This window comes from Emys orbicularis, chromosome 1 (assembly GCF_028017835.1).
Source record: "Emys orbicularis isolate rEmyOrb1 chromosome 1, rEmyOrb1.hap1, whole genome shotgun sequence".
NCBI lineage: Eukaryota > Metazoa > Chordata > Testudines > Emydidae > Emys > Emys orbicularis.
The window spans coordinates 142446106-142471969 of record NC_088683.1 but is presented as its reverse complement, the minus strand read 5'-3'; the positions used below and the strand labels follow the sequence as shown (position 1 = coordinate 142471969).

General features: G+C 47.0%; 1 protein-coding gene across 1 annotated transcript in view; it reads left to right on the top strand.

Annotated features, from left to right (window-relative positions):
- The window catches only part of TEAD4 (TEA domain transcription factor 4), a 79084-nt gene that overhangs the window by 557 nt on the left and 52663 nt on the right, over positions 1-25864 (top strand). Inside the window, 5 exon segments of the mRNA XM_065412322.1 lie at positions 4710-4846; positions 4848-5031; positions 5440-5530; positions 14543-14577; positions 23216-23470. Of these exon segments, the coding sequence (XP_065268394.1) occupies positions 4710-4846; positions 4848-5031; positions 5440-5530; positions 14543-14577; positions 23216-23470 (702 nt within the window).

Sequence of the window (25864 nt, the reverse complement as noted above, 5' to 3'; positions counted from 1 at the left end):
TGAGCTGGGTTGACTCTGTAGGGGGAACAGGAGAGAAAATGTACATTAGCCACAAAGTCAGCAGATCTGACCTTCAGTACACATAGGAAGCAGATGCAATGAGTAATAAGATCCCATTTTTACAAAGTCATTTTTCACAGTAGTACTGCACTTTAAACATCAGCTTTTAATCTTCATGTGGTTTAGCAGAGACCCACAGTGGCTAAATGGGCTCATTACAGGTATACATTTAAAGGAAAACTGCAACACACACTTGAGTTTATTGTGTAGAATAACACCACACAGAATACATGGTTTATTTTAAATAACCAGTCATATCTTTATGTACATGGATATTACCTAAAATTGTATGACTTAGAAAATGTATGTGGCCTCTCTGCATTCTAAGAGAAAATAAAAATAAAAATTCTAATTGTATCTAATTACAAAGAAAAGTAATCAAGTATCGGGGGTAGCCATGTTAGTCTGTATCTACAAAAACAACAAGGAGTCTGGTGGCACCTTAAAGATTAACAGATTTATTTGGGCATAAGCTTTCGTGGGTAAAAACCTCACTTCTTCAGATGCATAGAGTGAAAGTTACAGATGCAGGCATTATATACTGACACATGGAGAGCAGGGAGTTACTTCGCAAGTGGAGAACCAGTGTTGACAGGGCCAATTCAATCAGGGTGGATGTAGTCCCCTCCCAATAATAGATGAGGAGGTGTCAATTCCAGGAGAGGAAAAGCTGCTTCTGTAATGAGCCAGCCACTCCCAGTCCCTATTCAAGCCCAGATTAATGGTGTTAAATTTGCAAATGAATTTTAATTCTGCGGTTTCTCTTTGAAGTCTGTTTCTGAAGTTTTTTTGTTCAATGATAGTGACTTTTAAATCTGTAATATGGGGTTGGAGCAAATTCGGTTGTATCTTAGGGCTTGGCTGTAGACAATGGATCATGTGATGTGTCTTGGATGGAAGCTGGAGGCATGTAGGTACGTATAGCAGTCAGTAGGTTTCCGGTATAGGGTGGTGTTTATGTGACCATCACTTATTTGCACTGTAGTGTCCAGGAAGTGGATCTCTTGTGTGGACTGGTCCAGGCTGAGGTTGATGGTGGGGTGGAAATTTTTGAAGTCCAGGTGGAATTCTTCAAGGGCCTCCTTTCCGTGGGTCCATATGATGAAGATGTCATCAATGTAGCGCAAGCCCTAAGATACAACCGAATTTGCTCCAACCCCTCAGACAGAGACAAACACCTACAAGATCTTTATCAAGCATTCTTAAAACTACACTATCCACCCTGTAGCAAACCTCGCTGCCTACTCTGTCCCCATATTTACTCTGGCGACACCATCAGAGGACCCAACCACATCAGCCACACCATCAAGGGCTCATTCACCTGCACATCTACTAATGTTATATATGCCATCATGTGCCAGCAATGCCCCTCTGCCATGTACATTGGCCAAACCGGACAGTCCCTCTGCAAAAGAATAAATGGACACAAATCGGACATCAGGAATGGTAACATACAAAAGCCAGTAAGTGAACACTTCAATCTCCCTGGTCATTCTATTACAGATTTAAAAGTCACTATCATTGAACAAAAAAACTTCAGAAACAGACTTCAAAGAGAAACAGCAGAACTAAAATTCATTTGCAAATTTAACACCATTAATCTGGGCTTGAATAGGGACTGGGAGTGGCTGGCTCATTACAGAAGCAGCTTTTCCTCTCTTGGAATTGACACCTCCTCATCTATTATTGGGAGTGGACTACATCCACCCTGATTGAATTGGCCCTGTCAACACTGGTTCTCCACTTGCGAAGTAACTCCCTGCTCTCCATGTGTCAGTATATAATGCCTGCATCTCTAACTTTCACTCTATGCATCTGAAGAAGTGAGGTTTTTACCCACGAAAGCTTATGCCCAAATAAATCTGTTAGTCTTTAAGGTGCCACCAGACTCCTTGTTGTTTTTAAAGAAAAGTAATGTATATGTATATTGCACATAGGGACATTTTCAAGCTCTTCTCCACAACCATGAGGGCTAGGAGCTTACTTTGAATGAAAGAAGGAAAGCTGAGATACTCACATAATCATGTGCCCCCACAAGGTGGGACTTAATCACTGGAGTCCGCAATGCTGCTGAGAAATTTTAACTCTTTGTCTCAGGTCTTAGCTACACTAGTTGGTATTGTTATTCTGGTATAGCTATACTGGCAAACTCCTCCAGTGTGGCTGTAGTTATACTGGTATAAAATACACTGGTTTGGGGAACCTGAGGGCTAAAATGCTTAGTTTAACTGAAGTCATCATGCTCATTGTAGGGGTATTTGGGTTAAATGTACAGCCTGTGTTATGCAGGAGGTCGGACTAGAGGATCTAATGGTCCCTTCTGGCCTTAAACTCTATGAAATCTATACTCTATGAAACCAGCAAAAGCGATACCAGTATAAGCACAGTTACACTGTATAACGGTCTGCAGAAGGGCTTTCACTGGCATAGCTATATTTGGTTTTTTTTTTTAATCACCCCCTAAATGACATAGTAATGCTTGTAAAAATTTTAAGTGTAGACCAGGCTTCAATTTCCCCAGTTGTAAAATGGAGAAAAGTGCCATCGTGGCACAGAAGAATATATCCCACTGTTCATAAGTTCAAAGGGTCAGTAAATTGTTCTGCCCTGCATTTGCCTTCCTAGTTAAACTAACCTACTTTATAGGGTTTTTTTGAGAGAGTTAGGTAGATGTTTGTCAAGTGCTTTGGATATGAAAATGTGCACAAGGGTGAAGTGTTTTTATAATGGAAAATGAAACTGAAAGAATGGGCTGTGCTGCAGGGAGTGGTGTGGATGACTCATTAGAGAGGGGCTCTTTCTTCTTTAGTCAGTACTGACCCTAATGTCTCCCTGCATGGCACGACAGGGTGCTGTGCTGCGCTGCAGGGAGTGGGGTGGGTAACTTGAGAGGAGATGCTCTATTCCTTCTGACTCAGTGCTGACCCCAGTGTCCCAGTATGGGGTAGTGCAATGGTTTTCAAAGTTCGGGTTGCGACCCAGTACTGGGGGTTGCGGAATGCAAAGCACTGGGTCGCCTTGCTCAGCACTCACGGATCCTGGCATCCGGCCAGTAAAAACTAGTAGTCCCTACCTGTTCTGACACCGTGCTGCGCCCCGGAAACGGCCAGCAGCAGGTCCGGCTCGTAGGCAGGGGGGCCACAAGGCTCTGCACACTGCCCCCAACCCGAGCACTGGCTCCGCACTCCCACTGGCCAGGAACCGGCCAATGGGAGCTGGGGGTGGTGGTGCCTGCAGGTAAGAGCCACATGGAGCCGCTTGTGCGCTTCTGCCTAGGAGCTGGACCTGCTGGCCGCTTCCAGGGCACAGCGTGGTCTGCGGTGCCAGGACGGTGTGAAGCCTGCCTCTGCACCCCGGCTGCGCTACTGACCAGGAGCCACCGGAGATAAGCCTGCGCCCCAATCCCCTGCCCCAGTGCTGAGCCCCCCCAAACCCAGAGCCCCTTCCTGCACCCCAACCCCCTCATCCCCAGCCTCACCCCAGAGCCTGCACCCCCAGCCCAGAGCCCTGACCCCCTCTCACACCCCAAACCCCTGTCCCAGCCCAGAGCCCCCTCCCACATCCTGAATCCCTCATTCCCAGCCCCCCTCCACACCCCAACCCTCTGCCCCAGCCCTGAGCCCCCTCCCACATCCCAAACCCCTCATCCCCAGCTCCATTGGGTCACAGGCATTAACAATTTTCTTCAACTGGGTTGCCAGAAAAAAAGTATGAAAACCACTGGGGTAGTGGATGCTGTGTAGTTTGGAAGTGCCATCTTTGGGGTCAGTAAAGTTTTTTTAGCCTCTGTCCCCTGTTGCAGGAGATTGGGCCACTACTTATGCACCCCAGGGATAGAGAGTTTAGAAAGCATCAGAAAATCAAATGCTCGTGGAAAGTGGCCTTTCTGCCTCCACTCCCTCATGGGAATGAGGCCTACTAAAAAGGAGTCCGCAGCAGGGGGATGCCAATCTCCCCCTCAGAGGGATGTGGGAGCTGTTCCTTCCTGCATTGGAGGTGGTGCTTAAAATGGTCTGGAAAATGGGGAGTGGGGCAGGGAATCTATCATCAACCTAGTTCTCCTGCACTTGACACTATTTGCAATTTGTGTTAATATTTATTACAAAATAATCACAGCCAGTTTTTAGCTCATGAAACTATTTATACCTCTTTCCTGTCACTGTTGTTCAATGAACAGGGAGTGACACACCAGAACTCCCTGAGGCAATGTTTTTAAATGTTAACTCCCTGGCCTTTGCTAGCAGTGGTGATTGTCCCATGTAACAACCCCCCTTCCAAAGTCCTTCCCGAGGGGAGGCCAGCACACCCCACCAGCCTGAGTGACAAACCAACCCAGACCCACGTGCGGCTGGCTCTGCCAGCCCTGCCTCGGGGCGCACTGCCCAGCCGGTGCTGCTCGCCTGCGGCCCACCAGGACAACAATCGCCGATTTTGGTTGGACGTATTCCTGGAGATTTCATCCTATGACGGACTCCTTAATTACAAATTAATCTTTGATGCCTGGAGACTCCAGGACAATCCTGGAGGGTTGGCCACCCCCTCGCTGCAGTGATTTCTGCCGCCTCCTCCGCTTTGCCCCTGCGGCTCTGCCATGCCCAGCCCTAGGTCCGGCGGCGGGAGCTAACTCCTTCCTCTGCGGCTGCCGGGAGTTTCCTCTCGCCCCTGCCTGGGATGGGCCCGTTTCTCCCCCCTCCATCTCCCGCCCTCCGCCTCAAGTCTCCTCCCCCGCTGCCCTGGCCAGAGGCGAGCCCTGGTCAGTTTCGTTCCCAACTCCGCCCCCCCGCCGGGGCCGGCCGGCCTCCTCCCTCGCTCCCTTCCCGGCTCCGCGCCCCCTCCCTCGGCTGCGTGCATTTCATACCAGCCTCATTCCTCGCATTCCTGACCTGCTCCTGCCACACGCCGCCTGGGGGGTGGGAGCGGCCCGGCCCCCTCCCGGTGCCTCCAGCGCCCCCCCTCCGCTCCGCTCGCCAGGTGGGTGCCTTCCCCTCGGGGGCGCGTCCGGCCCCCTGGCCCTGCTCTGCCCTCTGGCTCCGGCCGCTTCCCTCCCTCTCGGCCAGCCGCGGCTCCCCAGTCTCTGCCCCCCCCCGCCCCGATCCCAACTTCCTGCTGTTGCTCGGGGAGCTGGGAAAGGAGCCCACCAAGCGCAGGGCGGAGCCGCTCCAAGGAGCGCGGCTGCCCATAACTTTGTGCCGGACTCGGCGGGGGCTGGACTCAGTGCGCTCGCCAGGTCCCTCCAGCCCGGTCCTGCGGCGCTAGGCTAGAGGCTGATCCTCCCCCCTCCGCCCCCGACTCCCACCGCCGAGAAGAGGGGGTGGGGAGCAGGAAAGAGCGAGACTGAGCCACACCGCAGGAGTAACCCTCCTCTGTTCCCTTTGGCAGTAAGTCCCGGAGCTGAAGGCGGAAAAAGGGAAGCGGATTTGAAGCCAGTTCCTCTACATGTAGGGAACAAGCACCAATCTCGACTCTCCAGGTCAGGAAATGCGACTTCACCGCCCGCTTTCGCAGCGGCCAAGGGGGTGGGGGATGGGGTGCGCGGGGGAGAGGAGGGAACTGAAGGGGGCTTTGGAGAAGGGGGGGGGGCGGAAGAGAAAGGCACAAATGTACAAAGAAAGAGATCGGGAAACTGATGGAGGCTGCTGGCTGTCTCCCCCCGTTCACTTCCCAAACTGGAGGAACTTGCTGCTTTAGAAGAAAATAGTTAGCAGTGCTTATGGGAAAGTCCCTTAGAATTCAATAGAGTGAGCACCTTTTAGTGATTGATTGTCATTGTTTTACTATTCTATACACCAGGAGTGGAATTCTCTATTTACATTTAAATTCTATAGGATGGGCCACAGACCTACAGGAAAGTTATGAATTCCTGTGGGACTTTTCCATAAGGGTGAGATAATGTTCTTTTGGGCATCAGTTATTCAAAAATGGAGCAGGATGAGCGGAGTTAGGGGATTTACTGATCGTTTCCCATGTGTGGAAGGTTCTACTTAAAAACAACTCCTGTGTTTCACCCCAGAGGTTAAGTACATTGCAGCCAGGAGTGAAGGGGTCCCTGTCTATATTTAAAGTGGTGAAGTCCTGCGGATTCTTTTGGGGTGAAAGGAGTTATATAAATATAAGGTGGGATTGCTTTTTTTTTTTTTTTTTACGGAAACTTGGCCTCGCGTGATTGTTAGTCTTTAAAAGCTGAAATCAGTGTGACTCCGCCGCAAATAAACCACACAAAATACTTTTTAAACACAGGGTGGAAGGAGGCTGGGTTTGTTCCTGTTGCTTGCTGCTTGGAAAAGATCGGCTGCCACCAGATTTGATCTTTTTGCTGTCTGTGCGCAACATTGCAGGAACCATTTATCCACCTGTCTGTCTGTCCATCTGTCGGTGTAGATGTCCGAGGGTTCATTGTCTCTGCTCCTAGGGAGGGAAACAGACAGCAGGACAGGGCGTTGGGTAATGGGGAGGAGTGAGAAGCACAGAAGGGGTAGAGAGGCTGAACAATAAGGACTGGGACCTGATTAGAAAGACTGCTGCGGCGCTGTAAGCGTTCTATCGTGGTAGTTTTTCTCACGGTAGAGAAGAGGCTGGTCTCCGCTGTAAGGGGATTCTTTATTGAGGGTGCTGGACACAGACAGACTTTGGTTCTCACTGGCTCTCTAGCTCCTAGACTTACTAAAAAAAGAACAGGAGTACTTGTGGCACCTTAGAGACTAACAAATTTATTAGAGCATAAGCTTTCGTGGGCTACAGACCACTTCTTCGGATGGGCAGCCTGCCGCCTGTTGCTGCATAATGTCACCTTACAGGGTTTCCTTAAATCCTGGCCTGGATTTTGCAGTCACTCACTGGACTACAGGGTATATACTTGTCTAAGACCATGGGACAAAAAGGGACCTTCAGTGGAAATTGCCAGCTGATCATATCAAATATATTTGTTTGGTTGTTTTTTTCCAGAGAAATTCAGAGTTCAACCAGAATACAATAAATTAGAAAGTGTGAGTTTTCCTGTTGTTATTAGGTGATAGGAATCTCTTCCACCCCTTCTCACTTTCTTGCATGTGCTTTTGTATTTTGAAGTCTTTCTTTAAAAAAAACTATTAAAATAATATATGAAAATAAAAACAATTAGTTTAGAACTTTAATGGAAACCAATTTCATAGCAGCACTGACAGTTTCTGGGGGGCTTCCATCAGCCAGTGACTGTTCTTGTGAGTCACATTATGGAGAAGAGGATCAGAGACAGCAAAAGGTTTAGAATAAAGAATTGTAAGAATACACTCTGGGTTTTTCTGTCTAAGTCATTGACTTCAGTGTGAAGAACGCTATACAGAGGACTGGGGTGGCTGTTGAACAGTAAAGTGTTCACAGTAACTTCTGCAGAAGACACACTGTTCTGAGGGATTGTTACAGTCGTCTTCACAGCTTTTGTCCCCAGTTTTGTGTAAGTTTTTACATCTAAAATTCAGGTGTGCCATTGATAAGGCCGTGTCTCGGAATTCTTGGTTCTGTAGCAACTGAGCTCAGTCAGCCCCAGGGGAGTTCAGAAAGTTAACTCTCTCTGACCAGGCCATTAGGATATTTCAGAGGGAAGCAGCAATTCAGCCTTATCTGTTCATAGAAATTAAAGACCAATTACTTCCTCCAACCCATCATCCCTCTCTTGGGCGGTGGGATGCAATGCAGAATTGTTCCCTAAACCACATTTGATAGTGTTTTGTCCAATCTGGACAAAATGCCAAGTGATAGAACTTCCACCACTTCCCATGAGAGGCGTTTCCACACCCTAATATGTGTCACTGGCAGGAAAGTTTTCCCGATGTTCAGGCTAATTTTCCTTTTCTTAACATTCCATTACTTCTGTTTATGCCTCAATGTACCACACTAGGTAATTCATCGTTTTCTCTCCATGGTGTTTACACCCTTTAAGTACTTGTGAACTGTTATCATGTCCCTCTTAGCCCTTTTGTCACCAACCTATACTTTTAATCTCTCCTCATAAATCATTTCTTCCAGGCTTCTGATCGTTTGTGCTACTCTTCTCTGAATTCTTTCCAATTTGTCATCATCCTTATGGTGACGTGGGTTCCAGGATGAAATGCACTATTTCAGACATGGTCATGCCAGGCCTAAAGAGAGGACAAGTGTCTCTTTCAGTGAAGTGATGTCTGACAAAATGACATTGATCATTTATGCAGCCATACTGCCTTGCAAACTCATATCTGATTTGTTCTGTATGCCCATTCTTTTCTGCCCTTGTTTGTTTCTAAGCTCCCTCGGCCCCTTTAAATCATCTCTGTTCATTGGTGTTTGTAACTCTGATTCGGCATCATCTGCAAATTTCGTTAATGTGACATTTATTCAGTCTTCCAAATTATTAATTAAGATGTTAAATAAAACTGGACTAACACCAATCCCTGCAACTCCTCAACAGACACTGCTACCTCCTTGATACATTGTTATTTATCCTGCCCCTTTGCTTTGCCACCTTTACGCCAATTTCCATCCATCGGAGCCAATTTGAATACTTTTTCAGTTACAAGTATCAGGGGGTAGCCGTGTTAGTCTGTATCTACAAAAACAACAAGGAGTCTGGTGGCACCTTAAAGACTAACAGATGCATCTGAAGAAGTGAGGTTTTTACCCACGAAAGCTTATGACCAAATAAATCTGTTAGTCTTTAAGGTGCCACCAGACTCCTTGTTGTTTTTTCAGTTACGATTTCCCAGAAGAGAAGCAAATGCTTTCCTAAATCTAAACTTATTACATCATCTACAACCTTTCTTTCATTTGCTAACTTTGCAATTCTGTCCCCACTCAAAAAGCAATCGAGTTTGTCAAGATTTACAGAGGACTTTATAAACTCATATTGCTTTGTTCATGGTTCACTGCCATCCATCTAGGCATCTCTCTGTCTAGGCATCTATGTTGTGCTTATCACCATGGTAAATCAGCACCTAGTATGTTACCCCTTAGAGCCCTGATCCAGCAAAGAGCATTACAAAAGCCCAGGATTCTGCCTGCATGGAGCTACTTGCAGGATCTTGAAAAAGATAAGTAGTTAATCTCCCCCTCCTTATTTTTGTTTCCACCCTTTGTAGTCTCCTCTTTCTGGAGAGTATTCAATCACTCCCAATTGTTTTTTACACCAGGCAAAGTAGGCATTTTCCTGCAAGGGAAGGGCAGTTTTTTTTAGCTAAAGGCACCACAGATTGAGGCATTGGCCCCATTCTTGGACCGTTTTGTAAGCTTTTAGTTCCCCTGTTCATATCTCATTTTTGATACCAATGCCACTAGCTTGGTGTCGTATTCCAGCTGCTGGGCTTCAGTGCATGGGGCGGAAGTGGTCATGTGGAGCTGGGCATGTGTCTTTGGAGCGTCTGCTGTGCTTTTGTCATAGAGAAAATAAATTAGCGTAGTCCTCACAGTGTTTCCCTTCAAACAGTATGATAACCATTAATGAGAGATGTCCAGTCAAAGTCTAATCCTCAGTAACCAATAGCTGCAGGGCAATAAGGAAGGGAGGAAAGGTCAAGAGAGCACTGATCACCTGTAGCGTGAGCAGTGAGTGTGTGAGACAGCTCAGCTATGGGATGGTGAAGAAATAGGGATGATGTGATGATTTGTGTCAGCCCATCTGGGCTGAAAATATCCCACCTGAGTTAGCCCCTGGATAAAAAACACGAATATTGTACCTAGTGCAGGGAATATTCCTGGGACTGGTGTGATTTAAAGGGACACCCTCAACTTGAAATCTAGTCTGTTTAAAAAACGGAGTTAAAGAAGTTTGAGGTCCCACGCCTGCCTCTGAATCCCTCTGCCAATGTTTGTACATTTACAATATCATTTTCCTAATTTTTAAAAAAGCTTTTTTTCCCCCTCTCTCTCCCTTGTTGCTGTGTGAAGGACTCACACAAACAACAGGGGCAACTGACTATACAGAGGAAACAATGAAAATGGCCAGATCACATCCACCAAGTAAGCTAACTGGAAAAACAAAGACAAATAATAGTTTGTCTCTAATATCCCTCAGTCACAGACAGGGCCGGCTCCAGGGTTTTGGCCGCCCCAAGCACCTGGGTGAAGGACCTCCCGCCGAATTGCCGCCGAATAGCTGGACCTGCCGCCCCTCTCCGGAGTGGCTGCCCCAAGCACCTGCTTGCCAAGCTGGTACCTGGAGCCGGCCCTGGTCACAGATGTTACATGTAGCCATAGGTAAAAAATTCAGAGAAAAATGTAAAGTTGACGGTGTCCCTTTAAGAACCTAGTTTTGCTTGGCAGGGGGCCCCTCTTGCCCTGCAAATTAACCCATTGAAGATCTATAACCTGCTGACCTTCCCTGGGAAAGGGAGCTGGGAGATCAGAGAGACAAACTATAGGGCCTGCAGGAGATACTTTCTCATAATATGTGAGGGAAATTTAACCTGTGTGTGGCCTTTTTCTTTCACTTTCAATTGGTGCTACAGTTTGACCTCTATGAAAGAGGCGCCTGGTTTGGGATTGTAGATAGAGAGGTCCTTGTGTCTTGTGATGTTTTCTTTTTTCTTTCTGTGAAAAGCCTAATAATCCAGCACCCTAGAAAATGGGGAGACTTTGTTAACACAGGCCAGCGAGCCCAATTCTGATCTCTGTTACACTGGTGTAAATCGGGAGTAGCTCCACTGAAGTCAGTGGAGTGACACTGAGGTGTCACTAATGGGAATCTGGTCATTGACTTCAGTGAGAACAGAGTTAGGTCAATGTTGAGTGCTTTTGAGTATCAGACTGAGGTGAGCCCAGAATCGGGGCCAGAATGTTCTGTATCTGTTTGTACACGCCCCATTACAAATTAATTAATCTGATAATCTTTCATGAATACTGGCTCTGTAGTACAATCCAATTGCTTCTGAGTAACAAGCTGTAAACATTCAGTGGCTTCAAAGTGCATACCACAAAAATGGGGTATGGGGACATTTCCTGGGTTCACGCAAACATTCCTGCCAACCCCAGGTGCTGGAGATAGACTCTGTTATGTGACTCATCTGTTTCCCAGTCATTCCTTAGGCCTCAGTTCAGCAAAGTACTTAACATCTTTCTTTAAGTGTATGCTTAATTCCAACTGCAGTCAGTGGGACTCAAGCACGTGCCTAAGTGCTTTACTGAATCAAGGCCTTATTTTAGGTAATTGGAGTGGCATGAAGTACAAATTTGTTTCTTTCTCTGGGCCACTGAAGGCAATGACTCGGTGTTAGGTGCTAACTGCACTGCTAACGTTGGGCAGGAGGGCATGCAGATTGTTACCCAAAACAGGCAGTCAGATACCGTGGTGATGGCCACATATAGAAATCTAGATAAAGAGAGCACTACAGATCTAGGGCTCTGATGGTATATCTACACAGTAATTAAAAACCTGAAGCTAGTCCAGATCAGCTAACTCGGGCTTAGGCTGCTGGGCTGTAAAATTGGTGTGTAGACATTTGGGCTTTGGCTTTGGGACCCTGTGAAGGGGAAGGGTCCCAGAGTCTCGGCTCCAGCCTGAGCCCAAATGTTTACACAGCAATTTTTAGCCTGAGTCATCTGAGCTGGGCTGTGCCACGGATCTTTTATTCCAGTGTAGACGTACCCTGAGTTTGTGTATTCAGAACTGCAATCAGTGCTTACAGCTACTCTCTTGTGAGACTCAACCCAGGTTCAACTGCTGCAGTTGCTGGGTGCTGGCTTTGTCCTGAAGTTGAATATTTTAGGCACTCGGGGCAGGATTTTCTAAAGCAATAAGTATTTGGACTAACTCTGTTCCCATCGGAGCTCTCCTGAAGTTTTTACCATTGGCTGAATGGGAGCTGAGTTAGACCAATGTTGAGTGCGTCTGAAAACTCCAGCCTTGAAGGGCTAGAGAAGAGGCTAAAAGGCAGCATGGATGTAGTGCAGTGGTTCTCAATCAGGGGGCCGGAGGCCCCTGAGGGTCTGCGAGCAGGTTTCAGGGGGTCCACCAAGCATGGCTGGTGTTAGACTCGCTAGGGCCCAAGGGCAGAAAGCCAAAGCCCCACTGTGCAGGACTGCAGCCCAGGGCCCCGAGCCCCACCACCCGGGGCTGAAGCTGAAGCCTGAGCAACTTAGCTTCGTGGGAGCCCCCTGTGGTGTGGGGCCCCAAGCAATTGCCCTGCTGGCTATCCCGTAACCCCGGCCCTGGTTTTTGTATTCAGAAAAACAGGTGTTGTGGCACAGCTGGACCGGGGAGTTTTTATAGCATGTTGGAGGGGGGGCCTCAGAAAGAAAAAGGTAGCCACTAGACTGAGCGTTCTCAACAACCCAGGATTGGGGAATTAGGAGATCTTGATCCCAATTTTCAAAAGTAACAGAGATTTTGGGCTCCTCAGTTTTTGGGTACCCAATGAGACACTTTGCAGGGGCCTGATGTTCGGAAAGTGCTGAGCACCTGTCCTGTGAAAATTAGGCCCCTGTCAGATGTCTCAGGTTGGGTGTCCAAAATCAGTAGATATTTTTGAAAAGTTGGTCCTTAGTTCTTATCTAGGCTCCGCCACCAATTGTGAGTGGGCGAGCCACTTTGCTCTTTTGTGCCTCAGTCTCTCCATATGTAAAATGGAGACAGTGATATTTTCACCTCCTGTATTAACTTTGGCTGGGATCTTCAAGAGTTTTGACTTTCAGTGGATTTGGGTGTCAAACTCCTGTAGCCTTCTTTGTAATTCCCAGCCATCAGTGATCACGTGAGGAATAATCATTGGCAAAGCACTACAAATGACTTATTGTTTTATTACAGTAGTTTTGCTCTAGAGAGACCTAAGCATTTTAAATAGTGACTCTACAAGCTGGTCTAAGCTTGAATGAACCATTGTGTTTTAACAAACGCATGTAAACTAACACGGTTGATAATTCCAGTGTGGACGAGGACACAATTATTTTAGCTGCCTCTGGTTAGTTCTCTCACTTGTTTTACATCAGTATAGAGCCTTCCACTTCAGTATCACCAATCCCAATCTCCTCTGGTGTAAATGAGAGCAGAATCAAGCCCTGAGTCCGTGCGTGCTCTTTTGAGTTCTGTGTTCTGTTCTCTCATCATCACGAATGGCACTTACTGCGTGTGTGGCCTTTGGCACGATCCAGTCTTATCTCATTGCATCCTGTTTGACTATGTAATCAGGGGCTGCACTGATGGAAATTCTCATCCCTCCTTGTTTTGATTTATATCACTGTGCTGGACACTGCATCCTCTCTCTGGTTCAGACCAGGCTGAGCTACTGCAGTCATTTAAGACTCTTGTTTTGCTTTACTCAGGAAGTCAGGTGCCATGTGCGCAGCAGCTGCTGCAGGGAGATTCAATGTACCAAGCAAACTGAGCGCGTGCTAGGGCTTGTATTAAGCACTCAGTGAGAACCCAGGCTTGCGTGTGATACGATCTCAGAGTAGCAGTGCTACAAAAGATCTTGCCTTCACAAAACAGACTTGTCCGGTAGAGAGACGACACAGCAGTCGCACTGTGCGGTCTGGAGGAGCAGTGACTCTATCAGTTTGTCTGACATACATAACAGAAATCTCAGTTCTCCTTTCCTCCCTGCCTATCCTTGTGCTGCTGCTCACCTGTCCCCACTACCAGCAGAGTTCATACTTCACCTGGTACTTGCATTTGAAGCTTTTTGCAAATCCAGATATTCCCGAATATCATTCAAATGACTAGGCTTCTGAATCTCTCTCAAATTTCAGCAGCAGCATAATTACCCTTCCCTATGTTGAAGCCTATCTTGGGTCAAGATTTGTGCTAATTTCCTTCCCATCAAGAATACAGGGATCAAGAACTCTCTCTGCAACTGCACCTATTGAGTGCTGATAGCACAGTACAATGCTGTACAAGACACAGATAGCTGTCAAGACTGCCCCTGCTTCAAAGAGTTTATAATCCATAGAAGCCAGATACAGAGTAGATTGGATGCACTGGGAATGACTAGGATGTAAAAATACATATTGTTGAATTCCTGTGGACATCAGGGAAGAATGGAGTCTTCAAGAGGAATTTGAATGAGGAGACAATGGAGGCTGCATGGATTAGAATGGAGGGAGTTGCATGGAAGAAAGCCCAGATGTGAGAGAAATGGATTAACGGGGCATCAGGCCTGGTGTCATTGGGGGAGCAGAATGGTCAGGGAAGATGCTAGATTAGAGATGAAGACCAGGGCAAATTTCTGAAAGGACTTGGAAATGAGGAAAAGTCTAAAAACTTGGGTTTTGCTCCAGCTCCCACTAAAGTTAATAGAAAAACTCCCAGGGTGAAATTGAAGTCGATGGCAACACCCCCATTGATTTCAGACAGTCCCTGCCCCAAAGAGCTTATTGACTCATATTGATGTTTGCTGCCCTTCTCTTTTCCCCCTGCAAACTTTAGCTAACCCCATGTATTCTTGTATATCTGCCTCCTTCTCCATTTCCAGTCGTTTTTATTTTAATTTGTGGGCATCCCTTCCTGAAGACACATTTATTTATTGCATGCATTCTTCTTTTTCAGAGGAACTGAGAATTTCTGGGCCTCCTTCCACTCTGGTGAGTTTCAATGCTATTTCCCATTGCACCTTACTAGCTAGATTTCTTAATTCCCCAACATATGCCTTCCTCACATCAAAAGCTCGTGTACTGCTGCATTGTGTGAACACATCCCTTGCTGTGCCGAATTCAAGTAACTGGTGGTTACTGGTTCCAAGTTTCCTATTATTCTCAGTCAGTGCCTCTCTCTGAGTAAGAAGCAGCTGTAGAGTGCCTTCTTCTCTGGCTGGAATCTTTATGGGTTGTTAGATGGCATCTATGCTCTCTTAGGAAGTTTTCTTGCAGGTGTCTGTTTGGATGGTATTTGTTACTCAACAGACATCTAGATATAATAGTTAAAATCCTCTACAAGAACAGGAGTACTTGTGGCACCTTAGAGACTAACAAATTTATTTGAGCATAAGCTTTCGTGGGCTACAGCCCACTTCTTCGGATGCATAGAATGGAACACACAGAAAGAAGATATTTATACAATCGGAGAACATGAAAAGGTGGAAGTAGCCGTACCAACTGTCAGAGGCCAATCAATTGAGATGAGCTATCATCAGCAGGAGGAAAAAAACCTTTGAAGTGATAATTGAGATGACCCATAGAAGGTTGCTACAAGAACAGTGTTTCATGACCTGTCATTCTACAAGAACAGTGTTTCATGATCTGTCATTCTACAAGAACAGTGTTTCATGACTCAGCATACCCTGAGAGTTAGCCCAAGGATTTTTCATTATTTGTATTACAGCGATGCCTAGGGGTCCCAACCAAGATTAGGGTACCACTGTACAGACACATAGCAAGTGATAGTCCCTGCCCTGAAGTGTTTACAGTCCAAATATATAAGACAGACAGAGGGTGAGATGGGAAACAGAGGCACAGAGACTTGCTGACTGCACACAGTACCTCGGGGCAGAACCACGACTAGAATCTTTGTCACCTGACTTCCAGCCCAGTGCCCTATCCACTAGCGCACACTGCCTCTCGTTCCCGCGCTGGCGTCCAGGAGGCATGTAGCAGGGGATCTGTGCCTAACATATTGTGCCTGATACTGACTCACTAGCAGGGAGAGCACTTACACAAAGCAGCTCTAAGAAAGCTGAACAACTGTAGACAGCTGGCTGCGATACTTCACAACCCCAGGAAAGCATGGTTTTGTGTTGAGTGGAGCAGCTGTCACAAACACTGCGGAGGAAGCTGCTACCAACAGTAATAACTTGGAGGGTCGATATTAGGAAGCAGATGTGTCAGATTATGGAGTCTGTGTTAAGGATGTCCTCCCTGTCAATGAGGTCTCTGCTGAAGGGCCCTTGGCAGCTGTCTGTCCCTGCAGGAACTCTGAATCTCAATGAGATGCCATGTGTGAGAGGGAAGAGAGCAAGCACTGAAATTACCAGTGCTGGGGAGAACAGTTGAACTGAAGCTGTTGGAGCTGTAAGGGTTATGCCCTGTTGTTCTTGTGTTCGTTTTCCACTGCCCACAGAGCTAGTACATTAAAACGAAGCAGTAGGGACAGGCCATGACAAAGAGAAACACAGGTACCAAGAATGAAGGGAAAAAATAGGAACTGAGCAGAAGGAAGTGTAGTCGTGGTGGTGTGAGGGGCCAGCCAGTTTGATCTCTGCAAACGTGGGTGTGGCCCCCCAAAACACAAGTAGCCACCTCTCTACACAAAATAAGGAGGGGAAGGGCTTCAGAAACAAGGATCAACTTGTGATGGGGGAGAGAGAATGAAAAAACAGGGAAAAGGAGTAACAGTCACTAGCTCAAAATGAGGGCACCCAAAGGGGACATCGAGAAGAGAATCCCGGACAACACCCACTGCTCTGAATCAGTGGACAGTGCCCAAAGGAACCCTGCCTGGATATGTGAGTTCAGAGTGAAAGGAAATAGGTAGAGATGGGTAGAAAATGGAATTTACATTGTGTGGGAAATTCTAACATTTCAAAATTTGGTTTTGTTCCAAATCGGCAAGTCCATGTTTCAAAAATTTTCTGCAAAACGGAAAGTCTAAAAAATATTTGATTTGGAAACATTGAAATATTTTGTTTTAGATAACATCTAAATATGATATTTAGATGTTATCTAAAATTGTTTCATTTTGGTAATGTCAAAGCATGATCGTATAAAGTATTTTGTGTATATTACATTTCATATGAAATATAGTATATGTTAAATATATGTAACATTTCTAATATAATATATAAATAAAACAATAATATAATATGAAAATCAAAATGTATTGAAATGATGAAGTTGAAATGGAACATTTTTACCTTATCTACATGAAACATTTTGACACAATCTAAAGGAAACAAGAAAGTCAAAACAATTCATTTACACTTTTTCTTGTCAAAACTTGCAGTTACATCAACACATTCCTGAAAAATGTTTTGATTGCAACAAAACCGCATTTTCTTGTTCTGTTGAAATTTTTTTGACCAGCTCTAGAGGGAAGCTGGGCTATCACGAAGCCTCCCCTTCCCCCAACCCCCTAATCCAGCTTTCTCCTCTGGGTTGTTTTGGCCAAGTGTAAAGGGCCAGATGGACAGTCCTGTAAATTGAAGTCTCAGGCAAAAGAGAGCAGGTACAATGCAGGTAGCAGCAGTTCCAGCTTCTGTATCACTATAGCTCAGCCCTGATCCCTATTGAGAGATGATCAGACGTTCTGGCCAAACTCAGACCCACTTGACTGAGTTCTCCTTTCATGCTAGTGTACATCAGGAGTAGCTTTGGTGAGTGCATCAGTCAAAGGAGAATCAGGCCCAAAGGGTGGGAAAGCTGGAGTCAAATGCTCTTGGGCATCTGATCTGCTTAGCGTGTGAAAAAGGTGGCAGAGAGAGGGGAAAAAATCAGGAGGAAGAATTAAAGTGAGAGAACTTTTAATGAGAAATCAGTAAATGTGGTGTCTGTATACGGCACGTCTGTCTAGTTTGGAGAGATCATCTATCCCTGTGATAAACCAGAGGTTCCCCTCTAGCTGTAGGGGGGCTGAAACAGTTTGTATCATGGGGGTGCAGAAAACCAAACTGAAAACCCTGTATATGATGGAATCCACTTCAAGCCAGGGGGTGCGGCAGCACCCCTAGTTCCAGCACCTGTGTTTGGCTGGACAAACATTTAAAAACAAAGGTTGAATATGACTTGGGGGTGGGCCAAGGGGTTCAAATGACAGTTTGCTAACAAACCTGCAAACCCAAGAAATGATGGGTAGGCTTCACAGCGCTTGGACTCTGCAGACTTTGCCTGATCCTAATGCAGACACGTGTCCCCCAGCACAGCGCTGTGGCTATGCTAGTGTAGTGCCCGTAGTGTAGACCCATCCCTGCAGTGAGTACCGGCCTCGGATGGGGTAGAATGAACAGTGACCTAGAGGTGCAAGATGAGGGCAGCTTCAAGATTGCCAGTGTCTGAACATGTCTCCTCTCTTCCTACGTACACCAGCGTATCTCCACTGATTTGTGCCAGTCTGAGAGAGACTCGGGACCACTGCCTCTTTGCTCCCAAGGGCCCCTTCATGCTCCCCACACACCTCCAGAGCCTGTAAGGGCTTGCCGAAGCAAACAGTCAGTGCTCAGCAAGTGAGAATGTAAATCTACCTCACACTAGGGTGCTGCCCACTGTCTGTGTGGCCCCTGCAGCCACGCACTAAAAGTTCCCTAGTGAGCTTTGAGCTACTCCCACGTCAAAGAGGGGCAGATCACAGTGCACTAGGAACTTTTCTTGTGCGGTAGCAGCATCCATGTGAACAGCTGGTGCTCGACAGGCTGGGGTTCTCAGGAAAAAAAATTTGGTGGCCTCAGAGTGTGGCCACCAACTCTTGCTGGTGGCTGCTCTCACACTTCTTCCTAAAATACTTAATTAGCTTTAGGAAAACCAAATAAATACGCACAGATACATGTCCAAATCAATGTAATTTATTTATTGCTAGCTAGTAAGTCTGTTGGGAAAAGTGACATTAACAAACATACAAGTATCACTTTTCCCAGCAGATGTACTCAGTCCTGGCAAATCTGGGGACAAATTAAGCCCTGGCTGGAGAATCGGGGGAGGCAGTGGGGGCCAGGGGAGATGGGGGTGAGAGGCAGCAGGAGGCTGGAGCCTGAAGCCCCACGACCAGAGCCTGAAGCCCCGTGCCAGAGGATGGGGCCCAGGGACAGAGCCCGAATCTGTTTGGCTGGAGTCCAGGGCCTGCCACTGCACAGCCAGAGCCTGGAGCTGGAGCCCAAAGCCCCGCGGTCAGAGCCTGCTGCCCCACCACCCCTGGGAAGGCGGGGAACTCACCGGCTGCCAGCTTCTACAGCATTGTGCCCCAGCTGACTCCAGATGGGGGCAGGGACCAACCCCTGCTGGTGGCCCCAGCAACCAAACACCAAGGCAGTGCATCCAGGAGAAACAGGGAGGAAAGGGGTGCTACTTTGCCTCCCCGCCCCCATCACAGCCCAGGAGCTGTGGCTGCAAGAAAAGCCCCTGGTGGCCGCATTTAAGAAATGCTGCGTGGGAGATAGATTAATACCCCAGCTTGCCACACACATAGGGCACGTCTTCGCTGGCAACATTAAAACGCTGCTGCTTGTGTAGTTGTGGCATAGCGCTGAGAGAGAGCTCTCCCAGTGCTCAAAAAAGCCCACCTCCACGAGAGGAATAGCTACCAGCACTGTGTTTTTTCACACCCCTGAGTGAGAAAGTTGCAGCGCTCTAAAGTGCCAGTGTAGACAAACTCTAACTGTTTGTTAGAGACTTAAGGGTGTCATTTGAAGTCAGTAGCACTTATGTGTATCCTGTGGCTGGAGAACAGGATCCCAGGAGTTGACTGACTTTCTGGCACCAGCCTGCATGTTTTCTCCACAGTCTCTTCCCCCTGGCCTCAAGCCCTATCGAGCCAGAGTTCATGGGCTCCGCTTCCCATCACCCTGAGGGTTGTTGCCACAGATTTGCCCCACAGTTCAGTTAAGTGATCTGCTCGGGACCACAAGTGCTGGAACAGGGCGGTCAGGAGGCCATGGCCCCTCCCATTTTTTACCAGCCATAAGGGCAAATGACGGTGGAGGGGGGCAGAGAGGAGCGAGCAGGGGGGCCTCGAGGGAAGGGGTGGTGCGGGAGTGGGCACCTATGGCCCCCCCACTTTCAGAGTGTTTCCGCTGCTCCTGCCTGTGACTCGTGGGGCTTCGCTACACAGCAAAATATGTGTTTCAATTGAATTCGCTCCATTTCCTTGCTACAGCATGGCCAGCTCAAACAGTCTTAAAGGTGTTAAACTGCATACATGGCCTTAAGGGGAGGTTGTAACTGAGTTCACACCCATGAAAAACACACATTTTGGTTCCTAAAGGCCCTACCTTCACTAGGCTATAGCCATGGCTTCATTAGGATACAGGATGTGTCTTAACGCGTTAGCTAACGCATGTTACAATCCAATGAGCATGAGGCAAGTTGTAGTTTTAAGGTGTTAATCAGTCAGAGTCACTCTTTAGGGCTGAACATGTGTTAAAACGACAGTTTACTTTGTGCCCCCTTGGATTTTAATATAAAAACTCACCTTTTACCCTAGCGTAGACAGGGTCATACTCAGGGCCCCAGGGAGCAAGAGTGTTTTTAAGCATGAGAAAAGAGGTGCTAAAACATATGGCTTTTTCCTTTTTCTATTCCTGAATCTCCCCTGAGGAGACCTGACTCGAAGGTCTGTCTCTCATTCACCAGTAGCAGAATCTCTTGGATGTCTGAATAACCTTCTGCAGAGCACCTGCCAGTGGAGTAGGCTGTTGGTGATTGACATCTGGCACTGGGGCAACTACTGTATTAGTCACTCATTTTATGCTCTCTTAAAGGCACGGTAACAGTCCCTGTTTGGTTCAGTTCTCACTACAGTTTGGGTGTCATGTTGTTAAGGACTGAGTTTCAATCACCCCGATGCCTTTATCTTCCTTTCCCATGTTTTCTGCGGGGATGGGAGCACACGGCAATGGGACCTAGCATATCCAGTTCCTTGGAGTTCGGTGGGAAACAATGCAATCCCCCTGAATAGAGTTCTAATTTAGATCGAATCCGTGTCCTCTACTCTGCAGCATGGTATCTTACAGTCTCCAGGCAACCAGCTGATTAGTCACTTTGTGTATATTATTATTATTTATTTGTTTATTATAACATTATACTTTTTCCCCCAAAAGCTTTTGTGTGGGCTTTGGTGAATATTTAAGATGTAAAATGGGTGTGGATGTCACAGAATCTTATGGAAACCAGTGTTGTCAGCTCTCATGATTTTATCGTGAATCCTGCAATATTTGGTGTTTTTTCTTAAAGCTCCAGTTCCTGGAATCATGTGAATTCATGAGAATCTCAGGTTTCTTCTTTTTTTAAGTAAGATTCTAGCCCTCATGGGGGTGGAGAAGAGCTTGAAAACGTGAATCCAAAAGACTCCGAAACCAAAAAGCAAATAAAAAGACCCTAACATTTATTACTTTTAAGCCAATCTCGTGATTTTTCTTAAGTCAATCACATGACTTTGGGGGCATTACTCCTGATTTTTGAATGCTTGGGGTTGGCAAAACTGGGAAATTTCCTCCTTCCCAGCACAGGCCTCGCAAACAGAACAGCATCTCCAAGTCTGTTGGAATGTAGTGATTGCTCGTTAGGAGCCCACACCTACTCTGGGGACGGAAGGAGAGCATTCTGCACTTTGTTTCATTTCTCTTGCCCCGTTAGCCCCGTCAGTTCTGCTTTTCCTCTTCATATCTTCCCTCTCTATGCCCCACATTTTTATCCTTCCTTTTGACTCTGCTTCTTCCCAATCTCCTTTTCCTTGGGGATCACGTTCTTCTCATTCAGTCTGTATTTCTTCCTTTCTCTCTTTCTCCCTCCATTACTGATTAGTTTTTGTATTCTGGTGGCACCTACTTGCCCCAACTGTGACAAGAGCCCCATTGTGCTAGGCCCCTCTATAGACAAGTCACAGAGCAGAGACAGCCTCTGCCCCAGAATGTTTGCAGCCTGTGTCAGACAAGACTCATCTTAAGTGTCTCTTTATAGTTCTTGTCTGTGTTAGTCTCTCTTCCTGTTCTTTTGCATTTCCTTCCTCCTTACTTCTGGTTATCTTTCTCTCTCCTTGCTTCCTCGGCTCAATCTTTATGTCTCTATCCTGCTTTTTCTGGTTTTTCCCTCCGTCACGTTCCCCTCCTCCCGCTCTGCTTCCAGCTGTAGTCTCCTTACTCTATGTTTACTCCCTATTCACTGCCACTCTGTCTCTCTGCTCTGGGTAGAGTGACCAGATGTCCCGATTTTATAGGGACAGTCCTGATATTTGGGGCTTTTTTTATATGGGCTCCTATTACCCCCCCGCCCCCGTCCCAATTTTTCACACTTGCTATCTAGTCACCCTAGCTCTGGGCCATCCCTCTCCTCACCTTGTCTGAGCCTTCTCCTCTTCCCTGCCTATGTGGGCTGAGGCTTGACGTGATTTTCCCCACTGCTTGGCTCAGGGGAGTGGTAAAGTGGGATTTTTCAGCTCTTTTGTCTTTCACAGGACAGACTAGCTAGCTAGAGTTTCCCAAACTATGGCTTGAGAACCACCAATCCACCCTGGTGGCTCATAGAGTGAAACATTTGGAGAACTAAGCAGCAGGGGATCGAGGTACTACAAGGGGAGATGGGTCTATCTATAGGAGAGATTCATTCTGTGGACCAGCCAGCAGGGCTCCACAGACCATAAGATCTAGCTAGCAATCTGTCTTCTCTGTCACAGGGATTTATAAAGTATCGATTATTATTAATTATTTGTAGTGCCCCGAGCTGCACAAACACACAGTGAGAGACAAGTCCCTGCCCCAAAGCACCTTACAATCTAAATAGACAAGACAGACAGGAAACTGAAGCACAGAGAGGTGAAGTGACTTGCCTAAGATCACCCAGCAGATCAGTGGCAGAGCCAAGAACAGACCCTCAGTCTTGTGACTCGCAGACCAGTGACTTATCTACTAGCCCATGCTGCCTCGCCGCCTCTCAGGCTGGGGCTGTTCCATTAGAGTGCCTGGCTTTGAGGCATTGCTTTTAAAAATTGCAGCTGATCCCAGGGAAGCAGAAATGTCAGTGTTAAAAATGACACCGATCGCCAACTGCAGGCCCGTGAAACTGTATCTAAGACAATTCCTTAGGCCAGAGTGATGACTAGATAATTCATCACAGCTTTATTTTGTGTCGTGTCTTTCACACAGACCGAATCCCTGCATGCTTTGGAGAGTTAAATAATACAGTTACAGGGATAATGACAGCCAAGGGAGAGGGAAATTAAGAGGCAAAGGAGAGAAGATGTGTTTTCAGATGAGAATTGAAAATAGATGGAGAGTTAATGAACGAAAGCGATACAGGGAGGCTGTCCCAGGCAGAAGTACCTACAGAGGAGAAGGCTCTCCCTTGCAGCAGTAATGAGATTGTATGACGGGATAGCGACTGCTAAGACCGAGGAAATCTCTTGTGGTGTTCTGCATGGTTTATCGCATTAACTGTAAATGGTCTCGACAAACTGATCTTGTGTAAGTCAGGGGCCTGCACTCAGCCAAGGACCCAGAATGGGATTGGCCCTGAACTGGTTTTTACTTTCCCTTCGTCTTCTTGGTGGGAGGCATCAGTAACTGAGACAGTGTGTTTGTCATTGAAGGTTCTGTGGCTGCTTCTCCAAGTGGCGCCTTGGAGTTTCTAGCTGGCACCATTACCTCCAACGAGTGGAGTTCTCCCACCTCCCCTGAGGGGAGCAACGACTCGGGGGGCAGCGAGGCCTTGGACAAGCCCATCGACAATGATGCCGAGGGCGTGTGGAGTCCGGACATTGAGCAGAGCTTCCAGGAAGCGTTAGCCATCTACCCGCCATGCGGACGGCGGAAGATCATCCTGTCGGACGAAGGCAAGATGTACGGTAAGGAGAATGGAGGGAGCTTCCCACCAACTGAAGGAGTGAGATCTGTGCAAGCCCATCTGTTCTGCAATGTAGATGGTCTGAATGAGATCTTGAGATGGCCCAGAATAATGCAGCAGCTCAGATTCAATACATTTTTTTAAAGCAACCAGAATTACAAAAAGAAGTGCAGGAGGGTCAAAATTGGGTTTAAAAGAGGCCTTTTCAGGGAGACCAGTTAAGGGGCAAGCCAGAACCGGGCATGTTGCTGATACAGGTTTTGGATAAGTGTAATACAGTGGCTTGATGAATGTGAGCATGTCTGCCTTTGCTGGCATCCCCCACAACCATCATTATGTTCTCCTAAACTTTAAGTGGGAGAGGCCTGTGATTTGGTGCTGAAGGTCCCAGGTTCAATCCTCACTGATGGCCATGGTGTCTGTGTGCAGAGTTGCTGACTTTGAGAGTTCCTGGGGGGGGTACTCAGTCCCCCCTCAGGCCCTGCCTCATTCCGCCCCCGAGTGCACCCCACCCTCGCTCCGCCCACAGCATCTCCTGCATGCTGCTGAACAGCTGATTGTGGCAGGTAGGAGGCGCTGGGGGGGAGTGGGAGGCGCTGGGGGGGGGAGGAGCTAGCTGCCGGTGGTTGCTGAGCACCCACTATTTTTTTTCTGTAGGTGCTCCAGCCCCGGAGCACCTATGTAATGTGTATGTGTCCAGGCCTCATTATATGGCCTCATTATATGGCCTTTGAATGGGAAATCTTTGAGCACAAGCTGGGTATGAATTCTGCTCTCTACGCTTCCCGGTGACAATATTTTGTCTACTTCCAGCCCTGGTATGAATATTTTTCACCTTTGGGCTGTTCTCAGCAGGCTAGTACAGTGCCCTTTTCCCCCTAAGGACAGAATGATAGAGACAGTAGCTGCCTACGGTCAGGAATAGAGAGAGGCATCAGCCTGCCGCAGAGGGGGGAAAGTATCTGGCTGGGGCTGTGGAAGAGCAGATAAGGGTATGTTCTACAGGTGGAGTGGATCACCCAGGCTTGTGATACAGTAAAGGTGGTAACTAACTTGAGTTAACTGGCAATCAACTAATGCAAGGGGGGAAAGAGACAAAGTATAGGAGTTAAGAGGAAAAATCCTAGTGCTTCTGTGGCACGACCAAATGAGATGCTGAGATGCTACAACCTGTGGTTAAAAGTCTCCAGAAAAACAATTTGTCATTCCACTAGTAAGAATCTCTTCTGAGGTCTCTTTCCCCTTCCCAACCAGTTTTTTTTCTGGATTGCACACCCCCACCATGGTAGTTTGGTTCCCTGTTCCCAAACTTCAAGCGCAGCAGTTCACAGGTCATTCTGTGGGCTGATTGGCTTCTGATGGGCCCATCTAGGTAGATCACGCCTTCAGTTTGGCATGGATGAAGTTTTTCTAAGCCCTTCTCTACAAAGGAAGGTTTTACCACAAAAACAACATGGAGTTTTTACCAGTTACACTTGTATAGTGTTATACCTATAGCAATGGTGCTCAACCTGGGGTATCTGAGGGGTCCGCAAAAGACTTAGACTGAAAACTGACTGAACAGAATTCAACTATACAGACAGACAATAGATTTCCAAAAGAGTCTGCAGCTCCATTCACATTTTTTTAGGGGTCCACAAATGAAAAAAGGTTGAGAATCACTGACCTATAGGGCATCTCTTTACTGCAGAGTTCACCCGATCTCTAACCTGGGTGTTGCTCCTAACCTCCCTCCCATAAGACTCTCTGAACTGAGTCTAGTGGTGCTCTAAACCCAGACAGCCTGGTCCAGCCGGGGCTATAGGCTGGAATTTGTAACCCTGCCTCTTCACAATGAGGATGCAGGCTAACCCACTTGAGTGCTGATAGTCCTCCAGTGCCTTCCCACGGTACCCTCCGTGCCCAGAAGGACAGACAAGTTCTCCCACAATTCACTGGGAAAGAATCACAGAGGATCACAAAGAACTTGGGGAATGTGTGTGCCCCCAGAAGTCCTAGCAAGTGCAACACACCTGGGCAAGTGCAGCACCAATGAGCACACAGTAATGAGACTTTTCAGTGTGGCTGCCCGCACCTGGGTTAGGCTGACCCAGGTCCTCACACCCGGATACTGAACATCTGGATTAGCTCTACGGTGAAGACATAGTCATCAATTATACTGGTATTATTGATTGTATTATTATTGGAATGAGGTGTAATAAAGGTATAACTATATTGGTTTAAAGTCACACCTTAGTTTACAACTAAAAGCTTCCCTGTGTAGGTAGACAAAGCCTTAATTTAAAATCCACCTCACTCATCTTCCTTGGTTATGAAATGTAGATTATCAACACACTTAATGCCATCGGTCACAACTTCCATTAACATAAAAAAATCCCAGTAAAAACAGGTAGTT